This window comes from Colletotrichum tamarilloi (genome assembly GCF_030869305.1).
Source record: "Colletotrichum tamarilloi strain Tom-12 chromosome Unknown Scaffold_62.1, whole genome shotgun sequence".
NCBI lineage: Eukaryota > Fungi > Ascomycota > Sordariomycetes > Glomerellales > Glomerellaceae > Colletotrichum > Colletotrichum tamarilloi.
Genome location: NW_026849444.1, coordinates 14002 through 30005, shown reverse-complemented (window position 1 = coordinate 30005; position 16004 = coordinate 14002). Strand labels below are relative to the sequence as shown.

The 16004-nt window shown below is 51.7% G+C and overlaps 5 protein-coding genes across 5 annotated transcripts; 3 read left to right on the top strand and 2 right to left on the bottom strand.

Moving 5' to 3' along the window:
• Positions 1-440: 440 nt before the first annotated feature.
• CTAM01_11426 (uncharacterized protein) lies at positions 441-3544 on the top strand (the record flags this gene model as incomplete). The annotated part of the gene is made up of 3 exons (XM_060527437.1): positions 441-559; positions 660-2758; positions 2814-3544. 3 exons carry the CDS (start codon positions 441-443, stop codon positions 3542-3544), a joined length of 2949 nt encoding a protein of 982 aa, XP_060377877.1.
• Positions 3545-7421: 3877 nt separating this feature from the next.
• On the bottom strand, positions 7422-8304 carry CTAM01_11425 (uncharacterized protein; the record flags this gene model as incomplete). The annotated part of the gene is made up of 2 exons (XM_060527436.1): positions 7422-8075; positions 8260-8304. The coding sequence occupies 2 exons, from the start codon at positions 8302-8304 to the stop codon at positions 7422-7424; spliced, it is 699 nt and encodes a 232-aa protein (XP_060377876.1).
• Positions 8305-9631: 1327 nt separating this feature from the next.
• Positions 9632-9856, bottom strand: CTAM01_11424 (uncharacterized protein; the record flags this gene model as incomplete). The annotated part of the gene is made up of 1 exon (XM_060527435.1): positions 9632-9856. One exon carries the CDS (start codon positions 9854-9856, stop codon positions 9632-9634), a length of 225 nt encoding a protein of 74 aa, XP_060377875.1.
• Positions 9857-13422: 3566 nt separating this feature from the next.
• On the top strand, positions 13423-13717 carry CTAM01_11423 (uncharacterized protein; the record flags this gene model as incomplete). Its single annotated transcript, XM_060527434.1, has 2 exons — positions 13423-13469; positions 13543-13717. The coding sequence occupies 2 exons, from the start codon at positions 13423-13425 to the stop codon at positions 13715-13717; spliced, it is 222 nt and encodes a 73-aa protein (XP_060377874.1).
• A 1097-nt stretch (positions 13718-14814) lies between these two features.
• CTAM01_11422 (uncharacterized protein) lies at positions 14815-15664 on the top strand (the record flags this gene model as incomplete). Its single annotated transcript, XM_060527433.1, has 3 exons — positions 14815-14884; positions 14932-14979; positions 15195-15664. 3 exons carry the CDS (start codon positions 14815-14817, stop codon positions 15662-15664), a joined length of 588 nt encoding a protein of 195 aa, XP_060377873.1.
• Between the last annotated feature and the right edge of the window lie 340 nt (positions 15665-16004).

Genomic DNA, 16004 nt, shown 5'->3' with positions numbered 1-16004 from the left:
TGTGATCTCGGTTCCGCCGACCGTCCACACAACGGTACATCTTGCTTTACCCGGTAACGCATGATGGTCTATGTTGAAAATGCCGCCAGTATGCAAAGCATCTGAGATCGTATGTAATGCTGTCCATTCAGGCAAGCTGAAATTGTTGTTGAAGCGGCGTTGGCGGAGAGTTGGATGGGCCTGGACGCCGTTGAAGATTGCTTACATAACCCGTCAATCGTTGGCAGGAGTTTGGGCTTTGGGCTCGCTTGGATGGGGCACAGACCAATGGTAACCTTATGACGTCCGTTTGGTTCGCTGCAGGGACTTTGACCACTGCCCACTAGGCACCCCGCCAAGCGGATCTTCGGCCGCCCTAAAGTATTGAAAGTTCGGGGCATCCCAAGCTTCCCGGACCTCCCTCCTACATCTCCAGATCCAACTTGCACCACTCTCTCACCATGGCTGCCTTTCTTCGACAAAAGCAGACAGGCATGCAGAATGACCTGTCTGCGTCAATCATCCCCGAGCTCTTCGCTCCCGATTACCAGTCTGCATACGGCATCAACTCGCAGGTTAGGTCAGTAGCCAAGCTACGCCACGTTGACGCGCGTCAACTTCATAGCATTTCGAACTGCAGACCTTGATGTGAGGCCCGAGACTGACTGGAAATGGTGCAGTTGCCTAGCATACGATCCGATTCAGTCCCTTCTCGCAATTGCGACCAACGAGTCCAAGTTCGGCCCCGGCAAGATCTTCGTTTTCGGCCAAAACAGAGTCTCCAAGGTCATGGAGCCGCCAAGGCACACATCTTTCCGCTCTATCCACTTCACCGCCAATAAGCTCGTCTCCCTTGATGCCAAGAACGAACTGGGAGTATGGGACCTCGACACTGCGAAGCGCATCGCGGCTCTCGTCTGCCCCGGTCAGGTCATCTCCATGGTCACAGATCCTATGCTCGATTGGGCCTTTCTTGGCATGGCCACTGGAGAAGTCTTGGCCTACGATTTGGACAGGGAGAATATTGCGAGATCATTCCGGCTACCAAACTTTTGGAAAGAGAGGGATCCGAATGCCCGCATTGTTGGGCTGGTGAGCATTTCGTTGCATCCGAGAGATATCGGGCAAATGCTCATCGCGTACACCACGGGCATCGTTATTTATTCGTTTAAGCAAAACAAAGCTCTCAAGTTCTTCGAATACGTACTTCAACCAGGCGCACCTGGTGGTGGGGGGCAGCCGGCGGACACAGTTCGCAGGCCGAGAGTTACGCACGCTCTCTGGCATCCAACAGGAACCTTTATCATGACGGCGCACGAAGATGGCAGTTTGGTATTCTGGGATCCTAAGGATGGCCGCATCATCATGGCAAGGACACTCACGGAAATGAGTGTCGATCAGCCAACACCGAACGCCGGACATGCCGGCTACACAGAGCCATATGGACGTATTGCTTGGTGCTGCAAGGAGAATCCGGATGATACTGGGCTCTTGATTTCTGGTGGTCAGAATCCGGAATCTCCCCAGGAGGGGTTGACCTTCATCGAATTGGGCCAAACGCCAATTTATGCGACTTCGAGTTGGCAAGTTCTTCAGGACCATCTGAAAGGCAAACGCCAAATCACCTTGCCAACTCCACCGGGCGCCCAAGTGGCAGACTTTCTCCTCATCCCTCGTTCTTCGCCCTATTTTGCTGGCGCACAAGATCCCATTGCGATCATGACCCTCCTGACTTCGGGCGAGCTGCTGACGATGAGCTTCCCGTCGGGATACCCAATCAGCCCCACAAACCAACTGCATCCGTCCGTCTCCTTTGTCCACCCATATGTCAATAAATTCGCTGTGCAAACGTTGGATAGAGGTCGCTGGATGGGAATGGTCGAGACCAGAAACCAGGGCGAACCTCTTCTGAAGGGTGGTGCCGAGACAGCGAAGCCCAAGCGCAGATACGAAGGTCGCACGATCTTCCAGATAGCACATGGGGACAGCACCGTGCGACTTTGGGATGCTGGTCATGATGATGAGATCGAGAACCCAACCATGCTGCAAGTTGATGTCGCACGCGCACTGGACCGCTACCAAGACATCGACATCACCACGATGAACATGGCCCCCAACACTGGCGAATTCGCGGTCGGAACGCGTACGGGTGAATTGGTTCTCTACAGATGGGCCGGCAATCGGTTCTTTGGAAAAGACCACCATGAAGATCTGCCACCCAACCCGGGAGCGCTGACGGACATCAGCTCAAGAGCGGAGCCCGGCCTTAAGGAGGGTTTGCAGCCCTGGCAACTGTACGAGATGATGCAAGGTCCTATCACGGCCACTTGCGTCTCAGACGTGGGCTTCGTAGGCGTCGGCTCTGAGGGTGGCTTCTTTAGTGTCATCGACTTGCGTGGTCCCTCTGTCATCTTCCAAATCTCCATGACTGAATTCGCTCAGCAATCCAAGAGATCTTCTTTCTTGAAAGGGTCTCATGGGAACGCCCATGGAAAGGAGTGGCCGGTGGCCATTGAGTTTAGCGTCATGACGTTAGAAGGCGACAACTACTCTAGCATCTGTTGTTTTGTGGGAACGAACCTCGGCAAAGTAGCCACGTTCAAGCTGTTACCGTCTGGAAATAGCTACTCCGTCAAGCTAGCTGGCGTCCAACATTTTGATGGGCAGGTAGTGGCACTCTGCCCCATCCAAGCAGACTCTGGAAGACCTGCTTTTGCAACAGGTCCAATCGTAGCGGGACTGAGAAACGGGCAGCAGGTCAATGGTGTTCTCGTTGCTGGTAAGCCCCTTGGGTACGACACTTCTTGCGCTGGCTGATACTGACAAATGACTAGTGACACAAACCGAAATTCGAATCTTCAAGCCCGCCGGCGGGAAGGGCGCTTCCAAGACCTTTGACGACATCCTCTGCGATGCAGCCAACGTCACTGAGTTTGAGCTTCACGGCTTCGCCATTGTCGGTGTTTTTGGTGACCGAACGACTCGTGCATTCTCCATTCCTGGTCTCAAGGAAATTGGCAACGCGCCGCTTCCCATGCTCGATGGCAGTCGCACTCTATCGTCCGTAGTGACTCAGACTGGCGACATTTTCGGCTGGACTGGGCCCAGTGAGATTGCCGTTCTCAATGTCTGGGGTACTGGCAAAGATCTTCAGATAAGCGACGACATTCTCGTCAACCCCGAGCTCGTCACACCCCCGCGCCCTACAATCTCGAACATGCAGTGGCTCTCCGGCACGCAGCATATCTCCCCGACAGACCTCGACCTCCTCATCGACCCCAATCGCCCGCCAAGCCGGCGGATGATGGCCGCCGCGGCAGCTGAAGCGAGAGCTGCCCGCTCTGCAGGCCAGCCCGGCTCCAACAATGCGGGAGGATCTAACGAAGGCTGGGGCGATTATCTGACGAGGCAGCTTAACGAGCGCACGGAGAAGCTGAACATCATGAGCGATAACATGGATAGTCTGCAAAATCAGAGCCAAGGCTGGGCGGACGACGTTGGCAAATACATCAACAAGCAGAAGAGGAATGTGGTCCTGGGAGGGCTGAAGAGCAAGTTCTTTTAAACTAGCTACGACGAGACGAATAATGGCTGCTACGGCCTCAAAGGGATATCTTGCGAGAGCTTTGTGTAACTTTAGGGCGTTAGGTATTAGAATTTCCTCATCCCCATTGATCAAAACGACATGAATTTTTCCATTTTGATAACAAAGAGTGCATGCCTCGTATTTATCCAAGCTGTCTCGATGACGAGCACTCTGCTGCAAGGGACCGACTTGAGCAAGATTGCCCGAACTTGATGCCTTTGCTCATTCTTTCTTCCAAGCCTGGTATGTCCTCTTTAAACCACCAAGCATCCACAAGCCTTCCACAAACTCCTCTGACAAAAACCAAGACAAACAGATATCCCGGCTCTTTCAGATCATTTGCCCTTATTCATGTGCATTCGGTCGGTGGAATCGGCTCGCTTCGTATCGGTCGTATCGTTCAGATCGATCGCCGTGGTGGTACAGAGCTTTTCGGTCCGCAGCTTGTAAGCTTCGTGTTCTCCGTCTTGAGGGCTTGAGGCCCCAGGGGATTCGTCGTCTGGGCTATTACGTCAGCCGACAACTTGCGAGAATAGGAGTACTTACCTGATCGTCTATGCACTCACTCCGCGGAATCTTGGGGTGTAGTTTTTTTTCGGTAGATGCGCGTTTGATGATGTAGGGTTTGGTTCTAGGCATCCGCGTCAGTATCAGGGGTTGGAGTGCTTACCTACTTATCGCTAAAGCGCCTGAGTACTTGTTATTCTGTTGCAAGAGACCTGGAGAAGATTGATTTTAGCGTGTTAGAGGGGGCTGGAGAGACTTACAGTCTACCTGGCCATAGTTGTGGTCTGATATGATGTGAATCGATGCGTGATGCCTGCCCTATGGTTAGTTTTGCATAAGGGGAAGTAGAAGACTCACAGAACAAAAGATGACAGATGCATAGCTAGGCTAGTATTCACCCTGGGATTGTTAGCGTGACGGGGGAGGGTGGACTTACGCATAACTTGAATACGGATACTAAATGGCATGGGGACATCAAGTTCTAAATCTGTTTAGATACGAAGTAGGAAACGGAGGGTGACTTATGAGATAAAGACAGGTCCAATGCGGCATTCTTCTGTGTTAGTAAGAGCCTATGATTAGTATTCTACGAAAGGATGCAAGAGACTCGAGTTCGAACTTGAAGGAATAGCATCGAGTTCCAGAGGCGATGGTCCAAATTGCTGCCCAAGTCAGCAGAGGAGGGGAGGGAGAACGTACGCTGAAAGGTGACTCCCTTGAGGATCAGCCGTTGTGGCCCGTAAGAGTTTCAGGCGCTGCGAGCGAAGACCGAATGGATTGAAGAACTCACAAGTGACAGGTGCGATCAAGTGATGAAAGCTTACGTCGATTCGTCGAGGGCCTAATTTCTGTCAGTGAGCTGAAGGGATGACGCGACTTACAAGCAGTAGCCGGAGAGGTCTGGGTACATGTAGCATGGCACAAGCCGCCTTAGACTCGCTTCAAAAGAAGAGTTGAAAGGACAGAACGTTCTTGTATGGGAGAGGAGATGAGACCTGAATCTGGGGCCTGCTTTTATGTTAGCAAATAATGTCGAGGGAGCTCTCACCTGTATAAATTGCTGATAGAAGCTTATTGATGAAGAAGTGTGTGATGAGGATGTGAAAAAGTTGCATCAATGACTGGGTTACAACCAGAACCTATATAGAAACATTTTTCAGAAGTACAGTTCTTCAAGTTCCATCGAAGTCGAGTCTTCCAAACACGTTTCATCTGCAGCAGGCTTTGTTGTTCTTTTCCTTGTGACCAGGAACTAAACAAGAGGCCGTGTTCACAAATGCCTTGTCTCGAGGACCAAGACTGGATCCTGGCAGAGTTGGCTGTGAGTGAAAGACGACATTGTATTGGGAATTCTCCGAGTCTTGTGCTCTTTGTTCTCTTGTTTCTTCCACCCATTCGACCTCAAACGTGGCCAGGTCTTTGAGAGTTCGAGTCGTCAAGACCTTGATTTCTGAAAGCTCAAGCTCGGACCACATCTTTCTTCAATAGAAAGTGAAGACTAGCTTATTCGTTTTCATTGTGACATTGCCTTAAGATACTCTCATTCTTTGGCTGTAATTGTTCAACAAACCTTAGGTAATCTGTACCACCAACGCTCTCTATCTCAGACGCCTTTCTCATCACACGTTTCTGTGGTTGGCACCTGTGCACGCATTTGTGAAGAGGAAACCCCTCGAGCAGGCAAAAGTGGCAACCGGCACCCAACTACACGTGGTACAACATAAGGTAAAGCCCCGGCCTCAATCGAAAGGTACGCAACTACAAAGCCCGACTTCAAGTTTGGTTGCACTTTTATACTTGGGACGGAAGAGTCGAGCCAACCACACGCAGTGCTCAACTTGTCCTGAACACTGAAAGGATATTATGGGATCTCTTGATTGCTATTCCCATCACCACTCCTATTACATTCGTTCACGAATAGTTCAAGAGCGGGAAAGCGTTGCTACCGTCGTGATCCACAGCCACTTCGGACACCTCTTGCTCATCCAAGTACATAGCATCTTTCAGATCAATGATATGATTAGCACTAGTGGCTTCGCCAAGAACGATCAGCAAGACAAGGCTCCATCTTGAGCATGATTTAGAATACGGCTGAGAACGTAGCTTTGATATACCCTTGCTGCCTTCTCCTTCCTCGTTTGAACGAGTTCTCAATTTGCACCGTTTCTGTCTATATTAAGCACGTTCATCAAGAAGAGCTTCGAAGACTGCTTGATGAGTGCTGGAGCCAGTCATGGACTGATGATGAGTGCGAGGTGTTGTATCGCGCAGTGAGAGTGTGTGCGCTGCCCCTGCACCCTACCTGGTGACTGAACTCTTCCTGCAAGTTGTAACCGTAATCTGGAACTTTCTAATGATCTTAACTTCTGTTCCCCGCCTCTCCCTTACGTATTCGTGACTAGATTCGTTAAACTTGTTGAGATAGCGTGTCAAGCACTTCAAGACATACCTTTAGGAAAGGAACATGAAAATCTAGATTGAGTAGAAGAATCAAGCGAAGCGGATTACTAGTTTATCTTATAATGACCCTTATGATGACTGCAATATGAAACCCTTCAGCCATGTTACTTCCTTATTTCCCAAACTCTCCTCAACGCATTTATAATTAGAAAGGTTATTAAGATAGCATAACAAGCACTCTAAGACACACTCCTAGCAAAGGAAGACGGCATTTCAGATGGGTTTGAGGGATTGAGAGAAGCGGATGGGTGATTTGTCTTGTGCTTGACCGGGTTCTCCTCCTCCGGGGAGGACTGTTTTCAAGATTTCATATCCTAGGTCTCCACTACCTCCCTAACGTATTCGTCACCAGATGCGATAACAAGACGACGTGCTGAGCACTGGAAGACACGCTAACAACAGTGTTAAATGCACTCTGAAATGGGCTAGAAAGGTCAGCGGCAGCTTGACCATGGGCTTCCATGCGGACAACGGCGTCGAGACAACAAAGACCGAGCCACTGATAGGGCGATGAGAGAGAAAACGTAGCGAATTCTAACAATGTGTCCTCTTTGTAGTTTGGACGCTGAAGCGGTAGTGGGACTTTTACGGCAGTGGAATCTCAGAGAAGGCCGGGGGATATCTTTTATGATGGCTTTCAAGATAGTGAGAGCTGTCGCAAATACAGACGATCTCGGAGGTTCTTGACGGAACATGAGATTTCATAGCAGGAATACTCGAGCTGTGTCGGACTAAACTTCAATGGGTCAAGCAGCAGATCAAGTCACGAGCTAAGATCAGAACAATATATCAATGATTTCAAACGCAAGAAGCTTTTTCCTATGAGATGCAGAACTTTGACAGGACCTAGCGAGTGACGGCACGTGTTGGATATTATCCAGGAATGAACCTACCTACTACCTTGCCCCTGAATGGGAGGGGTCAGCGGAACATCCTGCATACCAGCTGCGATAGCCTGAATACGCGGCACCTTACCTTGTTTCCTCTTCTTCTCCTCCTCGCTGAACCGCGGAACACGATCGCCATCCGCAACATCACCCTCCTCAACCCCACCATTCAAATCCTCCTGCGAAGGCTCTTCAATCACGAAGACATCCTCGTCCTCACGCAAGCGTCTATTACCCGAAGGAGAGTTGACGACATCAGTCACACCGGAAGTCTGTTTCCCCTGCCCAGGCTCGAACCGCAACTGATTATGGCGCGGATGCCGACCGTACTCCTTGATGTAGAAATCGAGCGTCATCTGCAAGTTGCGACAGTCCTCTCGGATGAATTCGTGCTGGTTCTTGAGCGTCGCGTGGACCTTTTCGAGTGTTTCAAAGTCGATGGCCAAGGAACGGAAGGATTTCTTGTCGCGGGCGAGGCAGATGCGGAAGTGGACTGCGAGGTAAATTGCGAGGATGCAGATTGTTGATACGGCGACGAGGCCTACCAGGAGGCGCTTGACCCCTACGCAGTTGACGCCGCCGAAGTCGCCGTAGTCTTCGCGGGAGACGAGCATGTCTCTGAGGAGTTCGCTAGGAGGCATATTTGGGGGTTGGTTCTGTGAATGATGTTAGCAGAGATTGGGGTTGGAGTTTTACCTGATATGTTTGTGTGAGTGTATGTGGGCCGTTGGATTTTGATGTCTGAGTTGTTTTAGAGTAGAGAAGAGCAAATAACAGCCGGTAAACCTCTGGACTTATAAAGACTCTCTTCGATGAATCTGGACTACTCGGGCCTCATACCCTAATCTTGATGCTTTGTTTCTGGAGCACAAAGTATGGAGACATTGTGTTCGAGTTTGTTTCTCCAGGGTCTTTGTGTGTTCACAGACATGGTGTCTGACAAAGGAAGCTATCAGACTTTGATCAGCATTGATTCGCCAAAAGATCCGTGGCCGATGCGCCGGCCTTTGGCCAGGATACAAAAGAGTCGATACAATCAAAGAGGTCATAGAAATACTGCCCATGAAAATGCATGGCCATACTGACCAGTCACAAAGTGTTCACTGGAAGTAGCTTCATATAGTCGGCCGACCGAAAACCGAGAATCCTTGGAGGTCGGCAATGATACCTTAGCAAGGCTCCGAGAAAGCCTGCCTTGGCGTGGTATTGACCGATGAAGCGGATGTGTAGTCACTAGGTACTAACAAGTACACAAAAGGTGTCGCGCAGCGAGGCGTTTGACCGGCAGGATCTTGCATCCTATTCTGGATCGATATTCAGAGTAGCGGTCTGAAGAAGCGCGGAGGAGCGGCAAGAATGTCATTTGCCGCAACACGATAGAAGCGAGGCGTAAGCTGCACTTGACCATTTGGGTGGCTTTGTGAGTGACCCACTCACGAAACCATCTAGACTGGAAAAGAGTCCGACAAGTGATAGTGACTGAGGAGCCAGGGGTCGAGAGCCTGCGCGCCCGCTTCGAGTCGGCATATTGCGGCACAGCAGGGGAGCCAGACGGCGCACCCGTTCTCGCCGCTCCCGCAGAGCTCCCGCGGGCGCATTCTGCGAGGGTTTTCCCCAGGGGCCGCGGCGTTCTTCCGAGATGTTTGCTTGATCGCTCCGGCATTTGCCCTTGTATCGAAGGGTGACACCAGAAAGTGCAGGTGTTCAGGGGTAAGCTCCTGAGGCTCAAAAAGATGAGAACCGGTCAGATACTAGCTCGTCGTGATCTGGGCGTAAAAGTTCATAGTCAGAATCGAACATGGTGCTGTCAAGGTGGCCAGCACAGCCGCAAAAAGATCAAGATGCCTGTTGCCTCTCTTGCCTCGCAATATCTGGCAAGTGGCTGTCCCAAGCCCGGAAAGCAGCGGTCAACCCCATGTAGGTCCCACGGCCGTCAAGAAAAAAAAGCAATGATGAAAGTGCAGAATTGGAAAAAGTAAAACTAAGGCCCGCTATCGATCCATGAAGAACAAGCGAGCTGTACGGAAACGGTCGATTGCATTTATCGATCTGCAAAGAAGGTGCCCGGTGGAAATGTCACTTTTCTCTTCGTCACTCACCGCCAGATGGCGTGGAAGATACGAGGCTGTCTTGGTTGTTAGGTTTCAGAATGTCCATGGCGGGCTTTGGACATGCTTCATGGATGTGGCGTGTTTCAAGTCCTAGGGCCTTTTCATTGGTAAGATTTGTTGTTTAGCTCGATAGCGGCCAAGACGTGGAGAGGCCATATTTCGATGGGCTGGTGAACCCAAGACCGGTCAGGGATGGTGGTTGCAGCCCAGCAGGCAGGACCGGTGGGCAAAACTTTGGCGTGTTGGTACGGCCGCATGATGCACGGCCACCATGTAATTAATAACCCCAGTCGCGGCGGAGAGGCGGATTGAAAGAAAGAGACCATCTCGGTCTTCCGCGTCGTGGGGACACATTCGCAGCGGAATCTTTAAGGAGCTGGTTCGACTATAGGAAGGGTCATCAGGTACGCCTGGTAAGTGAGTCGGCGTTGCGTTGTTGAACGTGGTTCTCGCATTTGCTCTATGGTCTACGGTTGCTTGCATAACGGCGTGACGCGGTATTCCGTCGGTCCAGTTACTCGGGTTCGAACGGTACTTCAGAGGCGCCACACAATCCATGTGCAAGAACATGGAACATGTTGATGTTGAGCGATCATTACCGAGTCTGACATTCCGCGGCTGGGATTGTTTCGGTCAAACAATATCATGCGGATTTTCTGCCACTAACGTCAGCTATGAGCAAGATAGAAACACCTTATAGATGTATCTTGACCATCAAGTCATGGCCAACCTGGGTGTGTCGCTAGGGCTGCACGACCCGATGCATTCCTGACACTAATCTCAAGTTCAGACGGCAGACCAGGCTCAGATGGCGGGACAGGCTCATTGCACACTTTAACGACGCATCTAAGCACCGTAGCAGAGGACCAAAAAGATGGCGGACAAAAGCGTAGTGCGTCCAGCTCGCGCTGATGTGGGCGAGATGTCATGCATCATAGCTTCTAGGCTTCTTTGGGGATCCTCTTTTTAGTGTCTAGGGCAAGGTAGTGTGTCGACAAGGCGATGACAGGGCCTAGGTATTGAGCCAAGGACTCAGAGAAATTGTATGCCACGTGGCACCGTGGCATTGCCGTCAAGGATGTCGGGTTGAAAGGTATCCTGTTGCGTACATACAGGGCTCGGATGTTTACTGTTGCCGGTCAGGATTTACCTCTAACTTGGCGTCAAAGGTCCCGGGGTGCTTGGAGAGGGAGGTGCCGTGCGGATAGAGCCTGGAGTCAAGTCTAAGTGTCAAAGTCTAGGATCCGACAGGGGGAGAGTTGACAAGGTGAAGGAGATTACGACATTGCGAGTCCCTGGTCTTGCTGGGCCGGAGATATGCATCCGTGCCTGAGGCATGCCGCACGAGACAATCAAATACGTACTTTTGATGCTGATGAGACCAGATGTATCCGTAAGGTACGGATACCAGACCGTGCAGGCGTACGAAATGGAAATGGTCAGGATGAGGAGGATCGTCGAGAGCTCGGCCGGGACGACCGTCCAGAAGAGGATGGAAGCTCAAAACATGGGTGGCCCTTGAACAAGAAAAGAGGTAGGGATGGATGGGCGTGAATTCAGATGGCCGAAAAGCAGGGATGGGACGTTTACTGGATCTGACCTGCCTGAGGTACGTCTCCAACCCCAAAGTGGAACACTCACCACTGTGGTCCTTCCATCTCACCCCATCCGTTCCCCAACCCTGCTGCTCTTTCCATCCCGTCTGGCACAAAACATCTGGTACCTCAGGTACCTATCCAAAATTTGGAGCAAGGCAAGGCAGGTAGGAGGAAGCAGATGACCCTGCCCTTTCCTGCCCCGGGTGCCACACGGAAGGTACCTACTTACTCCTCACGGGCAGTCCGTCCTTACCGCCCCGTCCTCTCGTATGGTTCCATCCGAGCCGACTTCGTCTCCGCCCTTTTCATCGCCATGTCGCGGCTTTACCGGGCTCAGCTCTCAGCCCGCCCTACCTCAAGTCACTTTTTCACGCTATCACGGCCTTATCTCAACAAATTTGCCTGGCACCCGTCAGTCAAAGGTAGCGTGCTTTCTCCAAAGGTCGCCTCCGCCGGTACGGACACGGATTACGACCCGGAGCGACAACCCTGCCTTGATCCCTTCGACTAACCCCAAAGACCTACGGCAACTTTGGCTTGTTTCGAATCTAATCTGCTGATCGTGAGTTGTTCACTCCGTTGTATTTCTTTCCCAATGAATGACGCTATCTACCCTGGCCACGTAGCTACAGGGGCCAAATTCGACCATCAAACCTCGCTCTACCATCGCCCGTCCATCTCAGACCCAGCGTTTACCTCCCGTCTTCGCCTCCAACCACGCCCGCCCTCAACTTGACGATTGCGGGCTGATCGATGACCAGCCCGCTCTCCGCTGCTATCCGGGACCCACGAACGAGGACAAGCATCCTATGGCGCCCTCTACGAGTGGTTGCCCGAGTAGGAGAACGGTCTCCTTCACCAAACGCCCCCCACCCAGTTCTTCCAGAAGCAGCTCACAGCCTTCTCAATCATTTCTAGTTATCGGCAACCTCGATTACGCAGTGTGGCGCGCGAGGTAGACGATTGGCCTCTTCGAAAGCTCACCGCTTCTCAGCATTGAGCGCCTTTAGCACCAAGCCTCCCGCACTGAAGGACTTCTTCACCAGGTCTGCGCCCGATGCGCAGCAAGACGCATCTGGGTGTGAGGCTACCAGAAAATTGTCGCCCTTTTCCCCCGCAATTCATGGAGCCCGCCCTGTTCTCTCCTTCAAGGATGCACTGAGCGTGAACTCGACACATTTGGCCCATGGGGTGCCATTTCTCCAAGTGGAAAACAAGACAGAAGAAAATCCCTGCAGTAGTCTGCCTGCAAGCTTCTCGGTCGCAGTTGCGACGAGCAAAGTTCTGGATCATCCCCGTCCAATTTGGGGGCTTTTCCCAGGATGGTCTTGTTGCTCTGTAGACACCTCACCTTAGGTCGGGACACGACCTAATTACCTGTCAAGCACAATCATCATCCACTTTCTGCCGACCTTTGCGTTGCCTCCTCTCCTCACACCCCAAACACCCTTTTTCCCGCATCCGCACCACCCTTTCCCTCAAAGGTTTCTCCACCATGTCTTTCCCCTTTCACCAGCCCCCTAGAAGAAATGAGGTCTGCGTCTCACTCTGATGCATCCTACGGAATTGCACCTGTCAGATTTGCCACTGCTTGACCTCTTCAACGATGTACACGACTCTGTTCCTGAGTCTCTCCCACCGCTAATCCTGCAGGCAGGGAAATTAGGTGCTTAAGGGCACAACGAAAACCAAATCAAGTTCTTCTGGCAGTCAGGCACGAGGCCAAATGCCGGTCTCAACATATCAAAATACCTGCACTTTCACTAAACGGGAACTTGGGTACCGGAAAAGTCGCCAAGTATCCCGGACGGTCGTCCGTAATCCCACCTCCCCCCTGCCTTTTCTCTAGATGAACGGCGTGTTCAAGCAGCCCTCACCCAGATCTCTCGGTACTCAGTGCCGCAGTCTATGCCTTGGCCGCTGTCGCCCTTCGCCAATCTCTCATTGATCTCCCCCCCGCGTACTTTCCGCCCTCTTGACCGCTTCCAGAAGGCGTCCAGATCTGGGCCGCCAGCGACTCTCTTGTTTCCAGCAACACTTTTACCTTCATTTACTTAAACTCTATCATCCGCCACTCAGCCTACAATGTGAGATTCACTCTGTCGCTCTATATTCTCTCTATTACTCTCTAGATACCCTCTAAGGAGTCCGGCATCTCCTCATCATCCGTCCAAAGAGTACTTTACGTCTTCGTTCTGAACAACACCTTAGCTTCATCGTTGTCACTACGGTTGACGATCGTCACCTTCTCCGTACACTTCAGCTCTCGTTAAGAAATACACAGCATCGTCAACATGCCCGCCAGCCACACATCCTCTCAGGATAACCATGCTGGAAGCTCGTAAGACACTGCCTCTTTACTTCAACCGTCCTAGACAGACTCTCCTTAGCCAGTGACTGACGTCTGGCGGCAGCAGCAGCAAGGCTGCTGAGAAGCATCCCTCCGACGGAAAAGCCTCCCGAGAAAGCCGTCTCGAAAGATACAAGAAGGACAACGAAGATGATCTATTTTCCCGCCTCCACGATGCCCAACCCACCTCTCAGAATCCTAAAGAAAAGTTTGGTCCATGCTTCGCGAAGCTCCCGTGAACGACTACAACGAAGCGCTCGTGCGCTCGAGTAAACCCGCCACCATACCAAGACCCCATGTACACTACAACCTGTCACCATATTTTCCTTTTGGCTGGCCCAATCTCGTTGTCTTTCATATGGCCCCTGTAATAAGGTCGTTCCTCGTTCCTTCATTTGTCAAAATTAGAGAGAACAACTCATGGGGCTCGGTCTCTCTAGTACTATGTAACCAGGGAAGGATGTATCAATATTCAGTGTTCGCTAGAGTATACCAAAGGCTTGGTGGAATGTCATGTATAAACGCTTTGAAATTTCTTTTATCTGAGAATAGACCGAATACCCCCCTCTTTCTGAGATTCCTTCTGGTCCCCTCACAAGTCAACCGACCCTGTGCAACCGCTCAAGAACCGAAGCCCACGACGACCCGTGAATCGCAATCTACGATCGAGGAAGGCGCCACAAAAACACACGGTCTTCGTATCGACTCTACTGTTTCATGTCACTTGCACAACCCGCCGCGCCGACGACGACTCATCATTACGCAAAGGCGGAAAAAGGCCCGATACGAAGCGCCTTGGACATTGGTGACGCAAAGCGCGCGAGTGTCCACGAAAGACACGCGCGTCTCGACTGCAGAGTCCACGGAATAAGGCTCCTGCCAAAAGGAGCCGTGGGTCATTGGTCGGCTATCCGCGAAGCCGAGCGGAAAGGCACGCGCGGCCCATCTTCGACATCCTGGTCCTGGACCCCAACCAAACTTTGCTTTTACTTGGTCAAGTCAAGGTCTCGCACATTTGGGTGGTGCTTGTCGATCTACCTTACCTTGGTACCGTTCCAAACAACCTCCCAACCAGTATGTACTCCGCTTTGCTAAATCCTAGACCTTCTGTTCCCCCCACGACTTTCCCTCCACTACGAAGAGTGGGCAGTGGGCATCCTAGACTGGAGAATGGAGATTGGCATTAGTGTTTACAAGGTAGGTACCCAGACCTTGCACCATTTTCCCCACTGAACCCCGCGACGGTGCTAAGGTAATTGCTAGTGGGCCGCATACCTGGAGTACGCTATCCCTGCACGCCCTACAGGGCGAGGAGAACTCGGCCGAACAAGGGCCGATGACATCGCTGGCCACTCACGCTCTCAGGAATGAGAGGTTCAGAGACATTGTGATGAGTCCAAGAATGAGTTCGTCGCCTTTAGCCTGCATAGTTTCCTTCCCAGCTGAATATTAGGCCCGAGACGCAGCCGTTTGGAATTTAGCCAGCCAGTACGCTTTCATGGTTGGTCCCCAGAGACTCAGGCGAACCGGCACTTTGTCAAGCGAAACATAATCCCGGAGCTTTTGATTTGTTCAGATCTTGGTTTCAGGGGGAAGCACGTAGATCTATCTGCTCCTCCTCGGCACGATTTCAATCGGGGCAATCAAATGACCGACCGCGCGATGATGATTCGCTCCAACTTCTGACAAAGCAGAGCCGCTGACGCTGGTAGGAAGCGCGACATCCATGTCTGGCTGAATGCACGAGTCGGGATACGACAGGATCTTTGATTTGCCTAGATCTTGTGGATGTCTTGCGGCTGGGAGAGCCAGGCCTGGGGGTTCTGATGGTACGCCTGGTCGCCCGTTCACCGGGAAGCATCGGGAGCAGACCGTTGACAGGTGAGGCGGTGCCGTTTGCTCCCGTCTGTGGGTCTGCACGGACGACGGGTGGGCAACGGTGCAGCCACAGCCGTCGTCCGGTCCCGAAAACTTGGGATGGATGGTGGGCTGTTCTTTTTTCTGCCCTTGTTTTGTGGGTTGGCGTGGCTCTAGTCGGAGGATCGCTAGTTGCTTCGAGAAACGTTGTTTACAGCGCCACAAGTGCAGGCTTTGAAACGATGTCAATCTTGTCTCGACCCCGCGATCGCGTTCCGCAGTGTTGCTGGATGCACACTTATTCCTGCAGCTTGGAGAGACGTGTCTAGTAAAAGATTGAGTGTTATTGCTGTGTGCTCGAACATTGTACGTTCACGACCGACCAAGCTTCCCCACGGTGTTTCATATTACCGGCCGAGGAACTAAGTGAAGCCGATCCTAGCAGTGGAGTCCCGCTCTTCAATGTCTCTCATAAATAGAACTAACAGGCCTCAACAACACTGATTAAAGATGGTTCGCAAGAAAAGAAAGAGAACCGAAAAAAGGGGAGAAAAAGGAGGAAAGGAAATGCAAAGAAGAAAGAGCTGGTGATAACGTATTTGATACTTCGCGCCCCTGTTCGGACTCGAACAGCGCGCCTCTAGGACTAGCACTAGCTTCATCAAATTG